Raw genomic sequence first — 19,665 nt, forward strand, 5'->3', positions numbered from 1 at the left:
GTGTGGATTTGAGGTTCAGCTTTTAATTTTCATCTCTGATTCTATTAAGTAAAATGCTCAGGTTGGACCTGCTTTTCTCGCATCAGTTGTTCCTAATTAATTGCATTGTAGTTTTGTCAGTTTATATGATGAATTTGAATCAATAATCAGGAACAGAGTTGATCAGATTATTGCTAGTGATTTTTATCAATAGATATCGTAATAATATGTTTGATAGTGGTAATACATAAAAACTAAATTATATATTTTTTCATCCTTCCACTATAACTAGTTTTTCCTCTGTTAATGTAAATTATGTATATGAGACCTGTGAAATTCTGTGCACAACATCCAGTGTGATTTCTCCTTCAAGTAATGTACTCTTACTGTCAGCTTTAAAGTCGTATTATTACAGAGAATTGCAGTGGCAACAGCTAAAATATTACAGTTCTAACACAGAATGGTTTCACATTATTTCTGGACTTGGATTTTCCTATGATTTCTGTCTTTTCCTGTCTCTCCAGGTTCCCAGCCAGCCTCAGATAAGTCTTCCCAGCGACCATCAGAGAGCACAAACTGTAGCCCTGCACGAAAGAGGTCTTCATCTGAGAGTACTTCTTCAACAGGTAAGGGCTATTGTTTTAATAGACTCTTAAGATAATTTCCCATCTGTTACTTGTAAACAGATTTGGAAAATATATATATATTTTTTTCCTTTTTTGGCCTCGCCTTGCTGTGTAGCTTGGGAGATCTCAGTTTCCTGACCAGGGATTGAACCTCTAAGCCAAATCATAACCGCTAGACCACCAGGGAACTCCCTTACAATAGATTTACACTATAGACTACAATTTAAATTGCCTTGGAGTATAATACTATAGAAAAAACAAGTAAATGGTCCTGCAGTATGAGAATAATAATGTATATTGAAAAAACAGGGCTTCTTTGGTGGCTCAGATGGTAAAGAATCCGCCTGCAAATGCAGGAGACCCGTGTTCGATCCCTTGGTTGGGAAGATCCCTTTGAGAAGGGAATGGCTACCCAGTCCAGTATTCTTGCCTAAGTTTAAAAAATTAGCCTGTCTGGCTAGTCCATGGGACCACAAAGAGTCAGATACAGCTGAGCGACTTAGCACCCACACATTGAAACAATAAAACAGTAGTCCCCTTTTACCCCTTTTATGACCAATTAAGCCTACTCCATGAGATACAGTGATTTTATTTTTTTCTTCCAGTTTTATTGAGATATAATATGCTCTGTATAAAGTGTACAGCCTAATGATTTTACTTACTTATATCATGAAAGAGTCACCACAATAAGTTTAGTGAACATCCATCATCTCATACAGATACAAAATAAGAGACACATTTTTTCCTTGTGATGATAACTCTTAGGATTTACTCTCTTAACAACTTTAATATATAACATACAGCAGTGCTAATTTTACTTATGTTGTATATTGCATCCTTAGTATTTATCTTATAACTGAAAGTTTGTAGAGGTATAGTGATTTTGATGTAGTTTAAAGGGATAATTCAAAATGAATAGTTACAAAGATAGGCAGACACAAAAATAGAGATTTTGAAAGTTGAATTGAGATAATGGGGTATGTAATATAATGGGGACTGTAGATTGGAGCTATCTAATAAAGACTTAGATATATATAAAGTTGTCTAGTACAGTGATAGTTTCCAGTAGCATTTATAAATCTTTGAGATTTGTGAAACAATTTGAGGTTGTAAGAAGAACCTCTATTAATGTTTATTTCAAATCAACTGTTAAAAGTTGTCATTTATGTATTTTAATATATATAACCTCTTCATGGGGCTTCACTAGTGGCTCAGACAGTGAAGAATCTGCCTGTAATGTGGGAGACCTGAGTTTAGTCCCTGGGTTAGGAAGATCCCCTGGAGAAGGGCATGGCAGCCCATTCCAGTATTCTTGACTGGAGAATTCCACAGACAGAGGGGCCTGGCAGGCTATAGTCTGTGGGATCTCAGAGAGTCGGACATGACTGAGCAACTAACACTACACTAACCTCTTCATACAGTATAACATATCTGTATACTTTATACAATATACAGATTGTGCTCTCAGTTTTCTTCTTACTGATAGTATGTGTGTTTACCAAAAAAAAAAAAAATAGAGAATGATAATTGTCTTCTACCTTTTTAGAGGATTGGAGAGTAGGAAATGATGGAGTTTTTTTTTTAATTAATTTATAAGTCAGAGGATAATTGCCTTACTATGTTGTGTTAGTTTCTGCTGTACAATGACATGAATCAACTGTAAGTATACACGTATCCCCTCTCTCTTGAGCTTCCCTCCTACCCATCCCCCATCCCACCCCTTTAGGTCATCTCGAGCACCATGCTGAGCTCCCTGTGCTATACAGCAGCTTCCCACGATTTTACGCATGGTAGTATATATACATCAATGCTACTCTCTCAATTTGTCCCACTTTCTGTCACCCGCTCTGTCCACAAGTCCATTCTCTAAATTTGCATCTCTGTTAGTAGGAAATCATTTTTAATTTATCAGTATTATCAGGCAAAATGGGGAGTGATAGTTTCATTCCCAGCAATGGGAGTGATATATGTAAAGCGGAGAGCAGTAACTTTAAAAAATTAAGGAGCCAGTGTGGTTGGAGTAAAGACAGCAACTGAATATGAAGCTGGAAAGGTATGTGAGGACCAGTCATGTAGAGTCTTATTGATAACACTTAGAAGCCTTTGAAAGTTTTAGCAAGGAAGTGACATATTATTTCTTAGCTTTCTGTCCATGTGGTTTTGCTTAGCAGATCATTTAATGACCTTTGATTGTGGTGTATGGTCGTGTCCAACTCTTTATGACCCTGTGGACTGTAGCCCGCCAGGCTTTTCTGTCCATGGGACTCTCCAGGGAGGAATACTGGAGTGGGTTGCCATTTCCTTCTCCAGGGATCTTCCCAACCCAGGGATTGAACCTGCATCTCCTCTGTCTCCTGCACTGGCAGGCGAATTCTTTACCACTAGTGCCAACATCAGAAAATTTAATTTCTTCATCAGCATAAGGCCTCACTGTCAAATTATATCAATATGGTATTTAATTTTTATTTGATTATTATCTTCACCATATTTGAAATTTTTATTAGTACCATAGTGCCAAAGATACAGTGGAGTTGAAATAGCAATGATAATTTTGTCTCATAGTACTTTGTGGTTTATACTACTTTGGGGAGACTTTTAAACTCTTTCACAATGCGTGACTACTTTTGATGGTATCAGCCTAGATCAGGGTTCAGCAAACCACAGCCTATAGACTAAGTGTTGTCCAAAGCATCTTTATTGTTCAGTCTTCAAGCTAAGAATTGATTTTACATTTTTAAAGGATTTTTTTTATTTTCTTAAAGGGAAAAAAAAAAGTATAATATGTGCAAGAAATTGTATGTGTCCTCAAAAGTCTTAAAATATTTACTATCTTTTTAAAGAAGAGGTTTGCCAACTCCCAAAGAAAAAAATGAGTTAGATTTCAATAAGAGACACACCTATGAAGAAAATCACCAAAATGTTTTATTTTAGTAAATAATACTTATTTAGGGTTACTATATGTACAGAGCACTGGGGATACAAGCATGAATAAAATAAGGTTCCTGCCCTCAAGGATTCAGACGTATTCACCAATTAAAAAGTTAAATTTTATAACAGGCCGGTATACAAAATGTTATGACACACAGAGGCACTCAACTACTAACCACTGACATACTGAAAATGTGACCTATATGCTACTATAATTTGAGTAGACGAGTGGGACAAGGACATGAAGTTGAGAAAGTAATAATGGATTTTATTAGATACGGTGTATTTTCTTATTTGACAGAATTGAGATTTTATTATAGATGCAGTTGGGAGCTATCAAAGGATTTTGAACAAGGAAAAGTATTTGATGTATCATATCAACCAGAATAAGCTAACTTTTGCAGTGCTAAAAAAAAAAAATCCCAGAATTTCAGTGACTTAAAACAACAAAGACATTTTTTGTTCATGCTGTTTGACCATGATGGTTCTGCTCCATGTTATCTTCTCTCTAGTATCGAGTCTGATGGAGCAGCTTCTATCTGTCTGGAATGTTACTTGTCTTATGAAAAAGAGTGAAGGACCATAGTGATGCACTAAATAGCTCTTAAAAGTTCTGTCCAGAGGTAATATACATTACTTCTCACATTTTAGTGCCAAAGCAAGTCACATGATTAAGTCTTATGTCAAAGAAGTATGGGAAGTATAATCCTACCAAGGGAGGAGCAAGCAGATATTTATGAATAATAATATAATGTGCCACATGTGCATTTTAGAAAAATGCATAACATTACAGTATGGAGAATGGACTGTTGCTTGAGAAATGTGTAGAGACAGCAGATAATGGCTTTAGGTTTGGATATATTAAACTGTCTTTGGGTTATTGAGATAGAAATGTTAGCCATTTGGAAGGTGTGGTTTATAGTTTATGATGCCTGTGGTAGAGATACGGATCTAGCAGTGTGTATATAAACTTGAATCTGGCAGTGAATGAGGTTGCCCAGAGAGAAAGTGTAATTTGAAAAGATGACAGAGTTGGAGGTTTAAGATACGTTAGATTTGAGAAGAAAGTAGATTAAAAGATGTCAGTGAATGCCATAAAATTTTAAATAGTTTTTTTAATATAAAAAGTAAAGAGTACATGTCATAGAAGCCTCTTAATGTCAGATGTTATACGGAAGTCAAGAAAGGTGTAGACAGAAAGTGTAAAATGATTGGGGAAAGGATTTTTTGAAAAACAGATGTAAAGTTAGAGCAGTTTGGAGGCTTTAGGTGAGGAAAGGAGACTATTAGAATTCAGGTTACACTGAAATAAATTAGAGCTCTTTATTTCCACCAGTGTGGTAGATTAGATGTGCAGAGTAAACAATCTTCTTGATGCCTGAAACTAAATACAATGTGGGAAACATTTCTTAATACCTTGCTGAATTTTGAAATAAGTAAATAGAAAACCAGAAATGTCCAGAAAGCTTGATTCAACAAAAACAAATAGCATTAGAGGTCTTTGACACCTGCTTGAGTCCTAGTGATATTGAGCCTGCTTATTGGAACACATTCAGTTGATAAGAGACAAAGCACAAAGCCTAGGACTCTAGCAGACAGAGGTTTCCATCAGATTTCCCTTCATGAATGTGTAACACCCTAATGGTGACTCCAGTGCAAGAGCAGATAGAAACAAATCTATCACAGAAGCTGGATCCTTATTTCAGTTTTAGCTTTGGGTGAAGCAGAAGAAAGAGTTCCTGAACACAAGCTCACACTCACCTTCTGTGTCTTGTGCAGATGTATATTGCCTGTGAGACAAAGAAAAATATGAATAAAATTTTGTTGTAGATTGGTAGTGCCTCCAGTTGCCTTGCAGAGCCAAAGGAAAATTTAATTTCTCTTCATTGTAAAGCTGAGTTTCTTTTTTGATTAGGTATCCTTGATCTTGGTTTACCTGGTATTTGCATTTACTCTAGCAACACAGGAATGCCAGCCTTTATCTTTGAATTGAAAGGCAGATGAATCAACCAGAACTATGTATATTCAATTTGTCCAACTTAACATTTTAAAAAGGAAGACAGCAAAATTGAAACACTTAACAATGTATCATTACAGCATTTGGCATCAATCAAAAATTAATAGACATGCCAAGAAGCAAGAAAATATGACTAAATGAAATATGGAATAATAGTGGGAACTGGCACAGAAATAGTATGTGTTGGAATTAACAGACAAATATATTAAAATAGCTATCTTTGAGGATTTAAAGGAAAACATGAATATAGTGAATAGTGAATATGGAAACTATTTTAAAAATCTAGGGTTAACTTCTTTAGATGATAAATATCTGAAATGAAAATTTCACTGAATGGGACAACAGTAGATAGACACTCCAGAAGAAAAATTCTTTGAACTTGAAGCAATACTATTAAAATCTATCTAAAATGAAGTGTAGGGACTTCCCTTGTTGTCCAGTAGTTAAGAACACACCCTCCCAATGCAGGGGACGCAGATTGGATCCCTGGTCGGGGAACTAAGATTTCACATGCCTTGTGGCAACTAAGCCCATGCATTGCAGTTAGAGAAAGCCCACATGCCATGACAAAGACCCAGCACGGCCAAAAATTTTTTTTAAATAATAAAAATGAAGTGTAAATGTGGGGTAAGAAGACTGATATAAAATGAACGCGGTTTTATTAACTTGTACAATATCAGGAAGGCCAACATACATAGGATCTGAGTCTTACAAGGAGGGAGTTAGGAATAAAAATCATTTGAAAAATAATCTTCCATAATTAATTAATAGTTTAATGAACGTTGTAAACCCATAGGTCCATGAAGTTCCACAAATCCTAACCAGGAAGATAATGAAATGATGTCTTTAAAATGCTGACAGGGAAAAAAAAAGTATCAGTTTAAAATTCTTGGACCAGAAAAATACCCTTCACAGATGAAGGCAAAATAAACATAATCAGAAAAACAACTTAAAAGATTTGTTGTCAGCAGGTTTACAGTACTAGAAATGTTCTTCACACAGAAAAGTCATGCTAGTTGGAAACATGGCTTTACCAAAGAATCGAAGCATTCCAGGAATTGTCAATAAGTAAATAGACAACACCCTGTTCTCATATTCTTTGACATTCATGTGAAATTATACCAAGCTATTATCATATTCTGGGCTGTAAAGCTTCTTAATAAACTTTAAAAGATTGAAATCATATAGAATATATTTTAAGAACGCAGTGAAATTGAATTAGAATTCAGTAACACAAATAACTTGTGTTACTAAGTAACACAAGGTATCTTGACATCCCCCCCAAAACGTGAAAATTCAGCAACACATCTCTTTTTTTAAAAAAATTATGTATGTATTTATGACTGTGCTGTGTCTTTGTTGCTTCGTGAGCTTTTTCTGTAGTTGCGTCAGCTGGGGCCACTCTCTCGTTGCAGTGCACAGGTTTCTCATCGCTTCTCTTGTTGTGGAGAATGAATTCTAGGACCCAGGCTTCAGTAGTTGTGGTTCATGAGCTCGGTATTTGAGGCACATGGCTTAGTTACTCTGCATTGTGTGGAATCTTCCTGGACTGGGGATCAAACCCATGTCTCTTGCATTGCCAGGTGGATTATTTACCACTGAGCCACCAGGGAAGCCCAACAACACACTTCTAAATACCGCATAAGTCAAAGAGGAAAGCACAGATAGAATTTTTTTTAATTTGTTTAAATATTTTATTTGTTTTGTTTATTTGTTTGACTATGATTGGTCTTTGTTGCTGCACAAAGGTTTCTGTAGTTTTAGTGAGCAGGGACTACTCTTCACTGTGCTGCGTGAGCTTTTCTTGGCAGTGACTTCTGTTGTTGTAGAGCACAGGCTGTAGGTGGGTACATTTCAGTAGTTCGATTCATAGGCTTAGTTACCCCCTCGCCATGTGGAATCTTTCCAGACCAAGGATCAAACCTATGTCTCCTGCATTCAGAGGCAGATTCTTATCTACTGTACCACCAGGGAAGTCCAGAAATATCTTTTAAATTGAATAAAAATGATAATACATAAAAATTTACAGGGTATAGCTAAGTCTGTGTTCTTAGCTTTATAGAGTTACATTATAAAATAATAAAGGTCTAGGTCAGTAGCCCAAACTCTCACCTGTAGGAAGCTAAAGACTATACAGCAAGTTAAACCCAAGTTAGGCAGAAGAAAATTTGACAAATACAAGAGTAAAAATAAATAGCATAGAAAAATTGCTGAAAGCTTATACTGGTTTACTGAAAAAATTCTTTTTTAATTTATTTTTTTATTGAAGGATAATTGCTTTACAGAATTTTGTTGTTTTCTGTCAAACCTCAACGTGAATTAGCCATGAAAGTGAAAGTGAAGTCGCTCAGTCATGTCTGACTCTTTGCGACCCCATGGACTGTAGCCTACCAGGCTCCTCCGTCCATGGGATTCTCCAGGCAAGAATACTGGAGTGGGTTACCATTTCCTTCTCCAGGGATCTTCCCAACCCAGGGATCGAACGCGTGTCTCCTGCATTCCAGGCAGACACTTTAACCTCTGAGCCACCAGGGAAGCCCAAAAGGTATACATCTATCCACTCCCTTTTTTTTTTTTTGATTTATTATTGTTTTAAATGACAATAAAGTAAGAAAGAAATAGTACAAACAGCTTACTTTGGAAAATGTTAGACCACACAGAGAGAGTGGGACATATTGCACAAATTATTTATTTACCTTAATTTAGAGCAAAATGAATTTTGTACAAGTGTAAATTATATTATCTCAGAAGAGGTAACTCTCAAAGGTGTTTTGTTTGAATATTAAAAGAAAAGTTTGCATTGATATGTTGTAAAACTCCTTTTCAAACTAACAACAAAGCTTTTAAGAGTTGTAATAGAAAAAAAAATATCAACAGAAGCTCAATATGTTTCCATGCTACATATTAACAACAATGCCTAACACTCAGAGGTGATGCAAGGGAGAAGAGGAAAGGCAATTGAATTGGTGGAGAACACCCACAGAATTCCCAGAGCACACCTGATTAGCCAAGACAAACATTTTAGACAGAGCTAAGGTAGATGATACCTAAGGCATGGTTTCCATGATTAAGTTCCACTTTTAAGGAGTTGCTGGAGTTGTTCATTTAATTAATTTCTTGTTGAAGTGCATGCATTAAATGCCTTCAAGGGTCCAAAAAGTCTGCAATATTTTTGTATCATCCTTTCTCTATAAACATTCTTTTTTGTGTGTGTGTGTGTAATAAAGTTTTACTAAAGTATAAAGGAGATAGAGAAAGCTTCTGACATAGGCATCAGAAGGGGGTAGAAAGAGTACCCGTATCCACTCCCTTTTGAACCTCCTTCCCATCTCCACATGCTGGCCTGTGAGGAGAGAGGCTGTGGTGATGGCTCCACCCCCCTACACATGACTCAGCAGTATCGCCTGGCTTCCTTGGCTGCCTGCTGTCCTCCACAGGCGTTTCCCACCACAGTCTCCTCACTCACAGCAGCCCTCACCCTGGGATTGCTCCACAATCCCTAAACTCCAGCTCCCAGGTGCTGCGCTTTCCAGGGGACCTGCTTCCCTGTCCAGGGTATGTATGGCTGCAGCAAGGACTGTCTGAGTCTCATTCCACAGGTGTGAATGAAAATAGCCACAGATCAGCTGTTCCACTCCCAGCTTTAAATGTTTCTCTTCTGACTTAGACAGTTGCCCTAATGTGGGGATCAGACCCCTGCTTCAGTTCCCCCACACACCAAGGGGACCTCCAGTCCTACTAAGATTCCTGTTTTTTCCCCTAGTTCCTTCTTCCTCCTACTGAGTTTTGCATGGTTCTGTATATTCTTTTCCTTTGGTCAGGTACTCTTGTAGCTGGTGTTCTGCATGCCCTTCTGTGTCTGAAGGTGTATTCCTTATCTGAAAATTTTTTTAAAGGTGTGAACTCTAGCCAAAAGGATTAAGAAAAAAGAAACTGAATTAACAGTATCAAGAATGAAAGGATATCACTGCAATTACTACATACCACAGGAGGCTAATAAGGGAGCGTAATGAGCAGTTTTTTGCCAATAAATTTGATAAAAAGAGAAAAAACATTTACAAACTCAAGAACAAATAGCCTAAATAGCCTCATATCTATTTAATAAATTCCACCTATAGTTTAAAACCTTTCTGTAATGAAAATTCAAAACCCAAATAGTTTTAATCATGAACATGCAAAGAAAAGAATACTAATTATACAAAAACTATTCCAGAAAGTAGAAACATTTTCCCAATGCATTTTATGAGGCCACCATCACCCTGATTCTGAAACCAAGCAACACACACAGTACCAGAAAACACAGAGTAGTATTGTTCCTATGCATGAATGCAAATGATACAAAATGTTATCAAATTGAATTCAATATGTTGAATGCTTAGCATACCACGTCCACGTGAGTTTATTCCAGAAACACAGGACTGGATTAACATTAGAAAATCCCTTATGAAATCAACAGTAAGTGAGAAAATTACAATTTTCTAAGTACCTAAAGAGAAAACATTTGACAAAATCTGACATCCATTTAAAAAGAAAAGCACCAATTCTTTCACATATTAATCAAACTAACAAAAATTAAACACAAAGAAAAGCTGTTAAAAGCAGCAAGGGAAAAGCAACAAGTAATATACAGGGGAAACCCCATACAGTTAATAGCTGGTCTTTCAACAGAAACTCTACAGGCCAGATGGGAATGGCAGGATATATTTAAAGTAATGAAAAGGAAAAATCTACAACAAGATCTTGGATCTCATTCAGAATTGATGGAGAAATCAACAGCTTTACAGACAAACAAAAGTAAGGAGAATTTAGCACCACCAAACCAGCTGTACAACAAATGTTTCTCTAGGCAGGAAACACAAGAGAAGGAAAAGACCTACAAACTCAAAACAATCAAGAAAATGCCAGTAGGGACATATATAGCAATAATTACCTTAAGAAGAAATAAACAAGATGAAAAGACAGCAGTAAGAATGGGAGAAAATAATTGCAAATGAAGCAACTAACATAGGATTAATCTCCAGAATACACAAGCAGCTCAACATCATGAAATCAACCCAATCAAAAAATGGACAGAAGACCTACTAAACAGACATTTCTCTGAAGAAGGCATTCAGATGGCTAATAAACACATGAAAAAACACTCAACATCTTGCATTAGAGAAATGGAAATCAGAACTACAATGAGGTATCCCCTCACACCAGTTAGAATGGCTGGCCATCATCAAAAAATCTACGAACAGTAAATGCTAGAGAGGATGTAGAGAAAAGGGAGCCCTCTTGCACTGTTGGTAGAAATGTAAATTGATACAGACAATATGGAGAACATTATGGAGATTTCTTACAAACTAGGAACAAAAGTAACATATGACCCACTACTGAGCATATACGCTGAAACAGGTTATATATGTATAATTGAAAAAGACAGATATGCCCACAATGTCCATTTCAGCACTGTTTACAATAGCCAGGACATGGAAGCAACCTAGATGCCCATCAAGAGATGAATGGATAAAAAAGATGTGGTACATATATACAATGGAATATTACTCAGACATAAAAAGCAATGAATTTGAGTCAGTTCTAGTAAGGGGATGAACCTAGAGCCTCTTATACCCAGTGAAGTCAGAGAAAAATAAATATCATTTATTAATGCATATATATAGAATCTAGAAAAATGGTACTGATGAGCCTATTTGCAGGACAGAAATAGAGACTTAGACATAAAGAACATACTTATGGACACAGAGGGGGAAGGAGAGAGTGGGATGAATTGAAAAAGAGTATCACTGAAATATATACAATACCATATATAAAATAGATAGCTAATGGGGAGTTGCAGTATAGCGTAGGGAGCTCATCCCGGTACTCTGTGACAATCTAGTAAGCTGGGATGTGGCGGAAGGTAGGAGGGAGTTTTAAGAGGGAGGGGACATGTGTATACCTATAGCTGATTCATGTTGAAGTGTGGCAGAAACCAATACAACATTGTATAGCAATTATTCTCCAATTAAAAATAAATTTTTAAAAACTGCCCCCCCCAAAACCCCAATTCTTAGAAATAAAAGGCATACAGGTAAGACAGGAAGAAGAAAAAAATTATATTTACAGATAATTTGATCCATAGGAAGATTTCTAAGAAGTCTGTCAGAAAAAAGCTACTGCACCTAGAAAATGAGTTTAAGAAAGGTATATAAGCTGAACATAAAATATATTTCTGCATACCAGCAATGAATAATTAGTAATTGAAATGTAAGCAAAATACCATTTACAATTGTATTAAAAGTTATAAATATACAAGATCTAGATGATAAAAAGTATGAAGCATTATTGACAAAGGTTAAAAGATTAAACAGATATTCTAGATTAATCATTTGCTTGGAGGAATCAGTATTGTTAAAATGTCACTTCTGTCAAAATTAATTGATAGATTTAATGGAATTTCAATCAGAATTCCAGCTGGCTTTTTAAAATATGAAGTTCCAAACTCTATAATTTATATAGATACATAAAATATCTTAAAAAGTAAAACATGTATGCTCTTCTTGAGAACAAAATTAGAAGACTTCTACTGACTGATACAAAGACGTACTATAAATTACTCAAGACTGTTTTTGGTGAAAGGATATATAGATCTTTCAGTGCAACAGAATAGACACTAGAAAAACAGACATTCCCGTAGATTTTTAAATTGATTTTCTGCACATATACTGTATTTTTGTGGACCAGGGATAATCTTTTGTACCAAATGGTGTTGGAACTGCTGGATATACTTACGGAATAAAAAAAAAAAAACCTTATACCATATGTAGAATTTAACTTGAAATAGAATATATACCTGTCTGTAGTTTCTCAAACTATAGAACTTTCAGAAGTATACTTAGTAGGAAATCTTTATGACCTTGGGATATTCAAAGATTTCTTAAGTAGGATAAAAAGCATGAACTGTTAAAGCAAAAAAAAAAAATTAGATAAATTGAGCTTCATCAACTTTTTAAACTTTTGCTCTTCTAAAGACATTAAGAAAATGAAAAAACACAGAAGTAAAAAGAATTTGTAACTATGCATGGTAATGGTGATCATTTTGCAGTATATACAAATATCAAATCATTATTACTGTTGTACATGTGGAACTAATATATGTCCTATGTCAATTATATCTCAGTAAAACTTTAAAAAAAATAAAACAGAACAAACCAGTGAAGGTACCCAATAAAAATAATGGGGAAATTTTTTGAATAGCATCATTTCAAAAGACTGCTTATGAGTTGCAGTGAAGTACATGAAAATACTTCATGAGCCACAAGGCTCTGCTCGTGACTCAGATGGTAAAGAATCCACCTGCAATGTGGGAGACCTGGGTTGATCCCTGGTTTGGGAAGATCACCTGGAGCAGGGAATGGCAACCCACTCCAGTATTCTTCCTGGAGAATCCCCATGGACAGAGGAGCCTGGCAGGCTGCAGTCCATGGGGTCACAAAGAGTTGGACACGACTAAGTGACTAAGCACACGTGAAACTATGCTCACTTATTAGAAAAATGCAATTAAATTCTTAATGAGATATTGTTTCATATATATTAGATTGACTAAAGTTAAAAGGAGTTCCCTGGTACCTCAGTTGGTAACGAATCTGCCTGCAGTACAGGAGACCCAGGTTCGATCCCAAGGTTGGCAAGACCCCTGGAGAAGAGAATGGCAGGCCACTCCAGTATTCTTGCCTGGAGAATTCCATGGACAGAGGAGCCTGGTGAGCTACAGTCTATGGGGTCAGAAAGAAAAAGATCTTAATGACCCAGTTAACCATGATGGTGTGGTCACCCTTGTTGTAGAACTATGATTCTGCATGCCATGCAGTGTGGCCAGAAATAAAATGTAGCATGCCCAGCATAATGTCCTAGATGGAGCAGACTGCAAAAACAAACAAAAAAAAGAGAGATAGGATTTCCCTGAGTCCCTCTGCAAATGCAGGAAACAAAGGTTCAATTCCTGATCTGGGAAGACTCCACATTTCACAAGGTAGCTAAACCCATGCACCACAACTACTGGACTCATGCTCTGGAACCCACAAGTCACAAGTACTGAGTTCACATGCTGCAACTTCTGAAGCCCAGCTTCTAAAGGTTGTGTCCTGCAACAAGAGAAACCATGGCAGTGAGAAGGCTGAGCACTGTAACAAAGAGTAGGTTCCCCTCGCCACAACTAGAGAAAGCCCTTGAAAAGTAACAAAGACTCAGCACAGCCAAAAAGTAAATTAAGAAAAGTTAAGGGAAAAAAACAACAGAGATTTGGCAGACTAGAATTTGGTAAGATGGAATTAATTTAGAAAGTAAGGTGTGAGGTAACCCTAGGTGAGTGGCTCCGGAATGAAATTCCAAACAGTATACCCATTTTAAGACTCTGTTTTAAATTTATTCTTAAGAATGAAAAACCTTTGGTATTTCTGGGCAGTTGATGATAGGAAAGAGGAGACAAAAATAATTTTCAGAATTTTGAACCCAGGATTTATTCTTACACTTTCTTGCAATGTGGAAGCTGGGTTCCAAGGGCATCTGTCCTGAGAGAAACCCAGGTGAAAGCTGTGTTTCCTTTTCTAGCATAACCTTAGAAATCACCACATTCATATTTCCATCAAATTCTTTTTTCTAGAAACAACTCACTAAGGGTAGCTCATATTCATGGGAGGGGAATTAGATACTCTCACTTGGTATGAGAAGCATTAGAGGAGTTGTATACATGTTTTAATAGCCCTGCAAGCAGTTTAGGGCAGGGAGATAAGATTAGCTTGGTCTTGAGTTGTTGTAGTAGTATGAAGAAAAGTAGATATGGCCAAGAAATCAAACTAACATAAGACAAAAATTTATGGCTTGTGGGGAGAATAAATTAGATTATTTTGTCTTGAGCGTAGATCAAATGATTCCAGCCACATGATTGGTTCTCAGTACATATAATCTTGAATAGTTGGCTTTATGGTATCATTTACCGAAAAAAGTAATCAGGAGGATTACTTTGAAACTATGAGAATAAGCATTTTCCCAGTGGGAAAGTAGGTCTAAAAGGTAAATGACAAGTATTAGGGATTAAGGATCTCTAAAGTTAGTTCAGTCACAAGTAATTGGAAGGTAATCAAAGTATGTTATCATAAAAACAGTGGAGGCAAGATTTTAAACAGTGGTGATATTAAAATATATCTGAAAGTAGGAAGCTTCCCCAAAGCTCTTAGATAGTCTCATCCACCAGATAGAGGGCAGTCAGACGAAGCAAGAAGAACTGAATCCGGCAACTCCAAAACAAAAACAACAGTTACAGAAAGTTAAAATGAAAAGACAGAGAATTTTGTCCCAGATGAAGAGCCATGATAAAACCCTAGAAAAACAGCTAATGAAGTGAAGATAGGCAACCCTTCCAGAAAAGGAGTCAGAATAATGATAATGGAGGTGATCCAGGACCTCGGAGGGAAAAAAAGGAGAAGAAATGTTTAACAAAGACCTAGAAGAACTATAGAACAAACAAACAGAGATGAACAATACATAGGAAGGAATCAGTAACAGAATAATTGAAGCAGAAGAACAAATAAGTGACCTGGAAGACAGAATGGTAGAAACCAGTGCCACAAAACAGAATATAAGAAAAGGAATAAAGAGAAATGAAGATAACCTAAGACCTCTGTGACAAAATTAAGTTCACCAATATTTGCATTATAGGGGTCCTTGAAGGGGAGAAGAGAGAAAGGACCCAAGAAAATATTTGAAGAGACATAAATAGACATTTTTCTAAAGAAGACATACACCTGGCCAAGAAGCTCATGGAAAAGTGCTCAACATCCCTAAGTATTAGAGAAATGCAAATCAAAACTACAGCAGTCAGAATGATCATCATCAACAAATCTATAAACAACAAATGCTGGAGACAGTCTGGAGAGAAAGGAACCCACCTGCAATGTTGCTGGGAATGAAAATTGGTACAGCCACTGTGGAGAACAGTATGGAGGTTCCTTAAGAAACTAAAAATAGAACTGCACTATGACCCTGGAATCCCACTTCTGGTCATATACCCAGAGAAAAACATTGTCCAAGAGGACACACACACTCCAGTGTTCTTTGCAGCACTGTTTACAGTAGCCAAGACATGGAAGCAATCTAAATGTCCACCAACAGAGAAATCAATAAAGAAGATGTACATATATACAATGGAATATCACTCAACCATTACAGAGAATGAAATAATGTCATTTGCAGCAACATGGATGGACCTAGAGGTTGTCATACAGAGAGACGTTAAATCAGAAGGAGAATTATATGACATTCCTTATATATGAAATCTTAAAAGAAATGATTGTAAGAAATGAACTTAACAGAACTCACAGACATAGAGAAAGAACTTATGGTTGGGGGGCTTATGACTGGGGAAAGAGATAGTTTGGGAGTTTGAAATGGACACACACTGCTGTATTTTGAATGGATGACCAACAAGGACCTACTGTATAGCGAACAAGTGAGTGAGGTAGTGTGTGTTAGTTGCTCAGTCATGTCCAGCTCTTTGCAACCCCATGGACTTGCTTGCCAGGCTTCTCTGTCCATGGCATTCTCCAGGCAAGAATACTGGAGTGAGTTGCCATGTCTTTCTCCAGGGAATCTTCCCAACCCAGGAGTCAAACTTGGGTCTCCTGTATTGCAAGCAGATTCTTTACCATTTGAGCCACGAGGGAGGCCCGTGTAGCACGTGGAACTCTGCTTAAAGTTATGTGGCTGTGTGGATGGGTGGGGAGTTCGGGGGAGAATGGATGGGGCTGAGTCCCTTTACCGTTTAGCTGAAACTGTGACAATGTTAATCGGCTGTACCCTAATAGAAAATAAAAAGTTTTCTAAAAAAGAAAAAATACAGCTAAAAGTTTGAAATTTTAAAAATACTGAATTTAAATGAGACAATTGGATATATTTGAAGGAAGATGTTGGTAATTTGAGAAAAATTTTCTTGTAGTCTGATGAGATTGTAATCTAGAGTGGCTAGAATTTGTAAAGGAATAACTAAAATGATATCACATTTTAAAGTCATATAGATTAGAAATCTATTGATTAACTTTGAAGAAGTATAACTGGTGATCACTTATAGTAAACTAGGCATCTTGGGAAGTGACCTATTATTTTTATAACATTGTAAAACTAATACAGCTTGCCAGAGGAAGTTGAAAATGTCCCACATTATTTATAGTCTTAAAAAGTTGCTATAGACACCAAACAAATACCACCAAATCGTTGGGATCACTAAGGTAAGGTTTATCTAAGACCATTTGTTTTTTGTTTTTGCTTTTTATTGTATATTTCAGACATACAACAAAGTGATTCGGTTAAGCTGGTAATCCCAAACTCCTAATTTATTCCTCCTCCCCACTTTGGTAACCATAAGCTTATTTTAGAGGTAAGACAACTTGTTTTCAAATCTTACCATCAACATGTATTCTTTCTGAAATAGTTTATCAAGGTGTTTTCTATCGTAATTTTAAACCTTTTCCCAAGAAGAGAATTTCTTTTATTCCTTTGCCCTTTTAAAACATTGTCAGAAAAAAACACTGAACTGCCTAGGTGGCGCTAATGGTAAAGAATCCACCTGCCAATGCAAGAGGCACAAGAGTCTTGGGTTCAATCCCTGGATCAAGAACATCCATCCTCTCAATGAGTAATTGGCAACCCACTCCAGTATTCTTGCCTGGAAGATCCCATGGACAGAGGAGCCTGACAGGCTATATAGTCCATGGGGTCACAAAGAGTTTGGACACAACTGAGCACACACTGTTGTATTATAGAAACATCGTATGTATTTAAAGTTTAGTTCTTTCTTCAATATTTAGCTGTCAAATCTCTTAACTGAACTTTTATTTTTAAAGAAATAAATTCTAGGGACTTCCCTGGTGGTCCAGAGGTTAGGAATCCACCTTCCAATGCAGGGGACGTGGGTTTAATCCCTGGTCGGGGAACTAAGATCCAACGTGCCATGGGGATCTAAACCTGTGTACCACAACTAGTGAAATGCCCGAGCACCGCAGCAAAGACTCAGTGCAGCAAAAATAGTAGTAATAAAGAAAGAAACTCGTCTTTCTGCTCTTCATCTCAGAGTAAAAATTGTTTTTTTACCCATGTATTATTAGGGGACTATGGGCCAACTTTGAACTTAACTGTGGTTATTGTAATGTACCTTATTTGGGAAACAACTTGCCCGTGAAAGACAAATGCATATGATATTATGATACTCAATCTTGGTGTGAATAATACGGTGGTATTCCTTACCTTTTATCTTCTATAAAGTTATTTGAGTAACTAGTTGTGTTCAGTTTTTATCACGTGTGATTTGTTGTCTTATTTAGTGAATGGAGTTCCCTCTCGAAGTCCAAGATTGGTTTCTTCTGGGGATGACTCTGTGGATAGTCTGCTGCAGCGAATGGTACAACATGAGGACCAAGAGCCCTTGGAGAAAAATATTGATGCTGTGATTGCATCTGCTTCTGTGCCACCTTCCTCCAGTCCAGTCCACAGCCTCAGCAAGGAGCGAACCCTAGGAAAACCAGACAGCCTTCTAGTGCCTGCAGTCCCCAGTGACTCTTGCAGTAGTAGCATCTCACTCCTTTCTGAAAAGTTGCCAAGCAGCCATTCCCCCCATCATATTAAAAGAAGTGTAGTAGAAGCTATGCAGCGCCAAGCTCGGAAAATGTGCAATTATGACAAAATCTTGGCCACCAAGAAAAACCTGGACCATGTCAATAAAATTTTAAAAGCCAAAAAACTTCAAAGACAGGCCAGGACAGGGAATAACTTTGTTAAACGCAGACCAGGTCGACCTCGGAAATGTCCTCTCCAGGCTGTGGTATCAATGCAAGCATTCCAAGCTGCCCAATTTGTTGGTTCAGAATTAAATGAAGGCGAAGAAGGAACAGCACTGCACCTTGGTCCTGATACAGTTACAGATGTTATTGAAGCTGTTGTTCAGAGTGTAAACCTGAATCCAGACCATAAAAAGGGATTGAAGAGGAAAAGTTGGCTATTGGAAGAACAGACCAAGAAAAAGCAGAAGCCATTCCCAGAGGAAGAAGAAGAAGAGGAGAATGCTAAAAGGTAATTCCTCATTTAATGTTTCATTTGTGTAGAGGAAGCTAGCTTATGTGCAAATGTAACATATCTTTGCAGCTGAATCGTTCAGTTGATCTAGTAACCTTTCACTATGTAAGACCTGTTCTGTTCTAAGTGTTCGCATACTTCTGGTTGTCAAAATTATGAATAATTAATAAGAAAGGGGGAATGTAACAATGTAGCCAAGGCCATCACTATACAGATGAAGAAATCAAGACCCAGAAAGATTATGTTGTATAACTATGTGAGCAGAATCATATTTACTGTCAGACTATCTTATCTCCTCTGTGCTCTAAACTTGTCATCCCTGTCATCAAATAAATTTTTTAAGTCTTCATGCATGGTAGATTATTTTTTAATGGCTTCTTTTTTATGTTTTTACTTTTTCCCAAAAGGTGTAGGGCAGAAAGTCAGAAATCACCCCCTGGAAAGATCATTTAATCCTTTTGTTATATATCCAATCAGATTCTTTCCCTGAAGATTATTTGATTTTGGTTTGTTTTTTGGTCTTGCCGTGCAGAGTGTGTTATCAAACCTGTGTCCCCTGCAGTGAAAGGGCAGAGTTTTAACCACCGACCACTGTTTACAGAGGTTTTTTGTAGTTCTCTATGCGTACATCTATAAAAAATACTTTCTTATAGAGATTTACATTTTTTTTCCTGAGAGAATATGTAGTTATAAATAAATCTGTGAAACTAGAAGTATACTGATTCAAGAGTTTAAATTATCTTTTCACATAATCTCAATTCTTCTCAAATCCTGTTCTTTTCATGGATAAGACTATTAACAGTATATTATGTATTTTTTTACTCTTCTTGATGCATTTTCAAATATGTACATATACAAGGCTGTTGTTCTGTGTAAATGGTAACTTTTTATATATCTTGAAGATCTTGTAATTTAGTATATATAGTATGTTACTGCATGCTAAGAATATATAATAACTTAATTATTCTCCTTCAAAGGATTATATATTACTTTTTTACATACATGTCTTAA

The 19,665-nt window shown here is 36.6% G+C and overlaps 1 protein-coding gene across 10 annotated transcripts in view; it reads left to right on the forward strand.

Moving 5' to 3' along the window:
- Positions 1 to 19,665, forward strand: part of ASH1L (ASH1 like histone lysine methyltransferase) — a 208,014-nt gene that overhangs the window by 81,976 nt on the left and 106,373 nt on the right. For all 10 annotated transcript variants that reach the window (XM_010802923.4, XM_024989639.2, XM_015462302.3 and 7 more), the window contains 2 exons: positions 504 to 605; positions 17,907 to 18,651. In XM_010802923.4, coding sequence (XP_010801225.1) covers positions 504 to 605; positions 17,907 to 18,651 — 847 coding nt within the window. The remainder of the gene's footprint in view (positions 1 to 503; positions 606 to 17,906; positions 18,652 to 19,665) is intronic.

This window comes from Bos taurus, chromosome 3 (assembly GCF_002263795.3).
Source record: "Bos taurus isolate L1 Dominette 01449 registration number 42190680 breed Hereford chromosome 3, ARS-UCD2.0, whole genome shotgun sequence".
NCBI lineage: Eukaryota > Metazoa > Chordata > Mammalia > Artiodactyla > Bovidae > Bos > Bos taurus.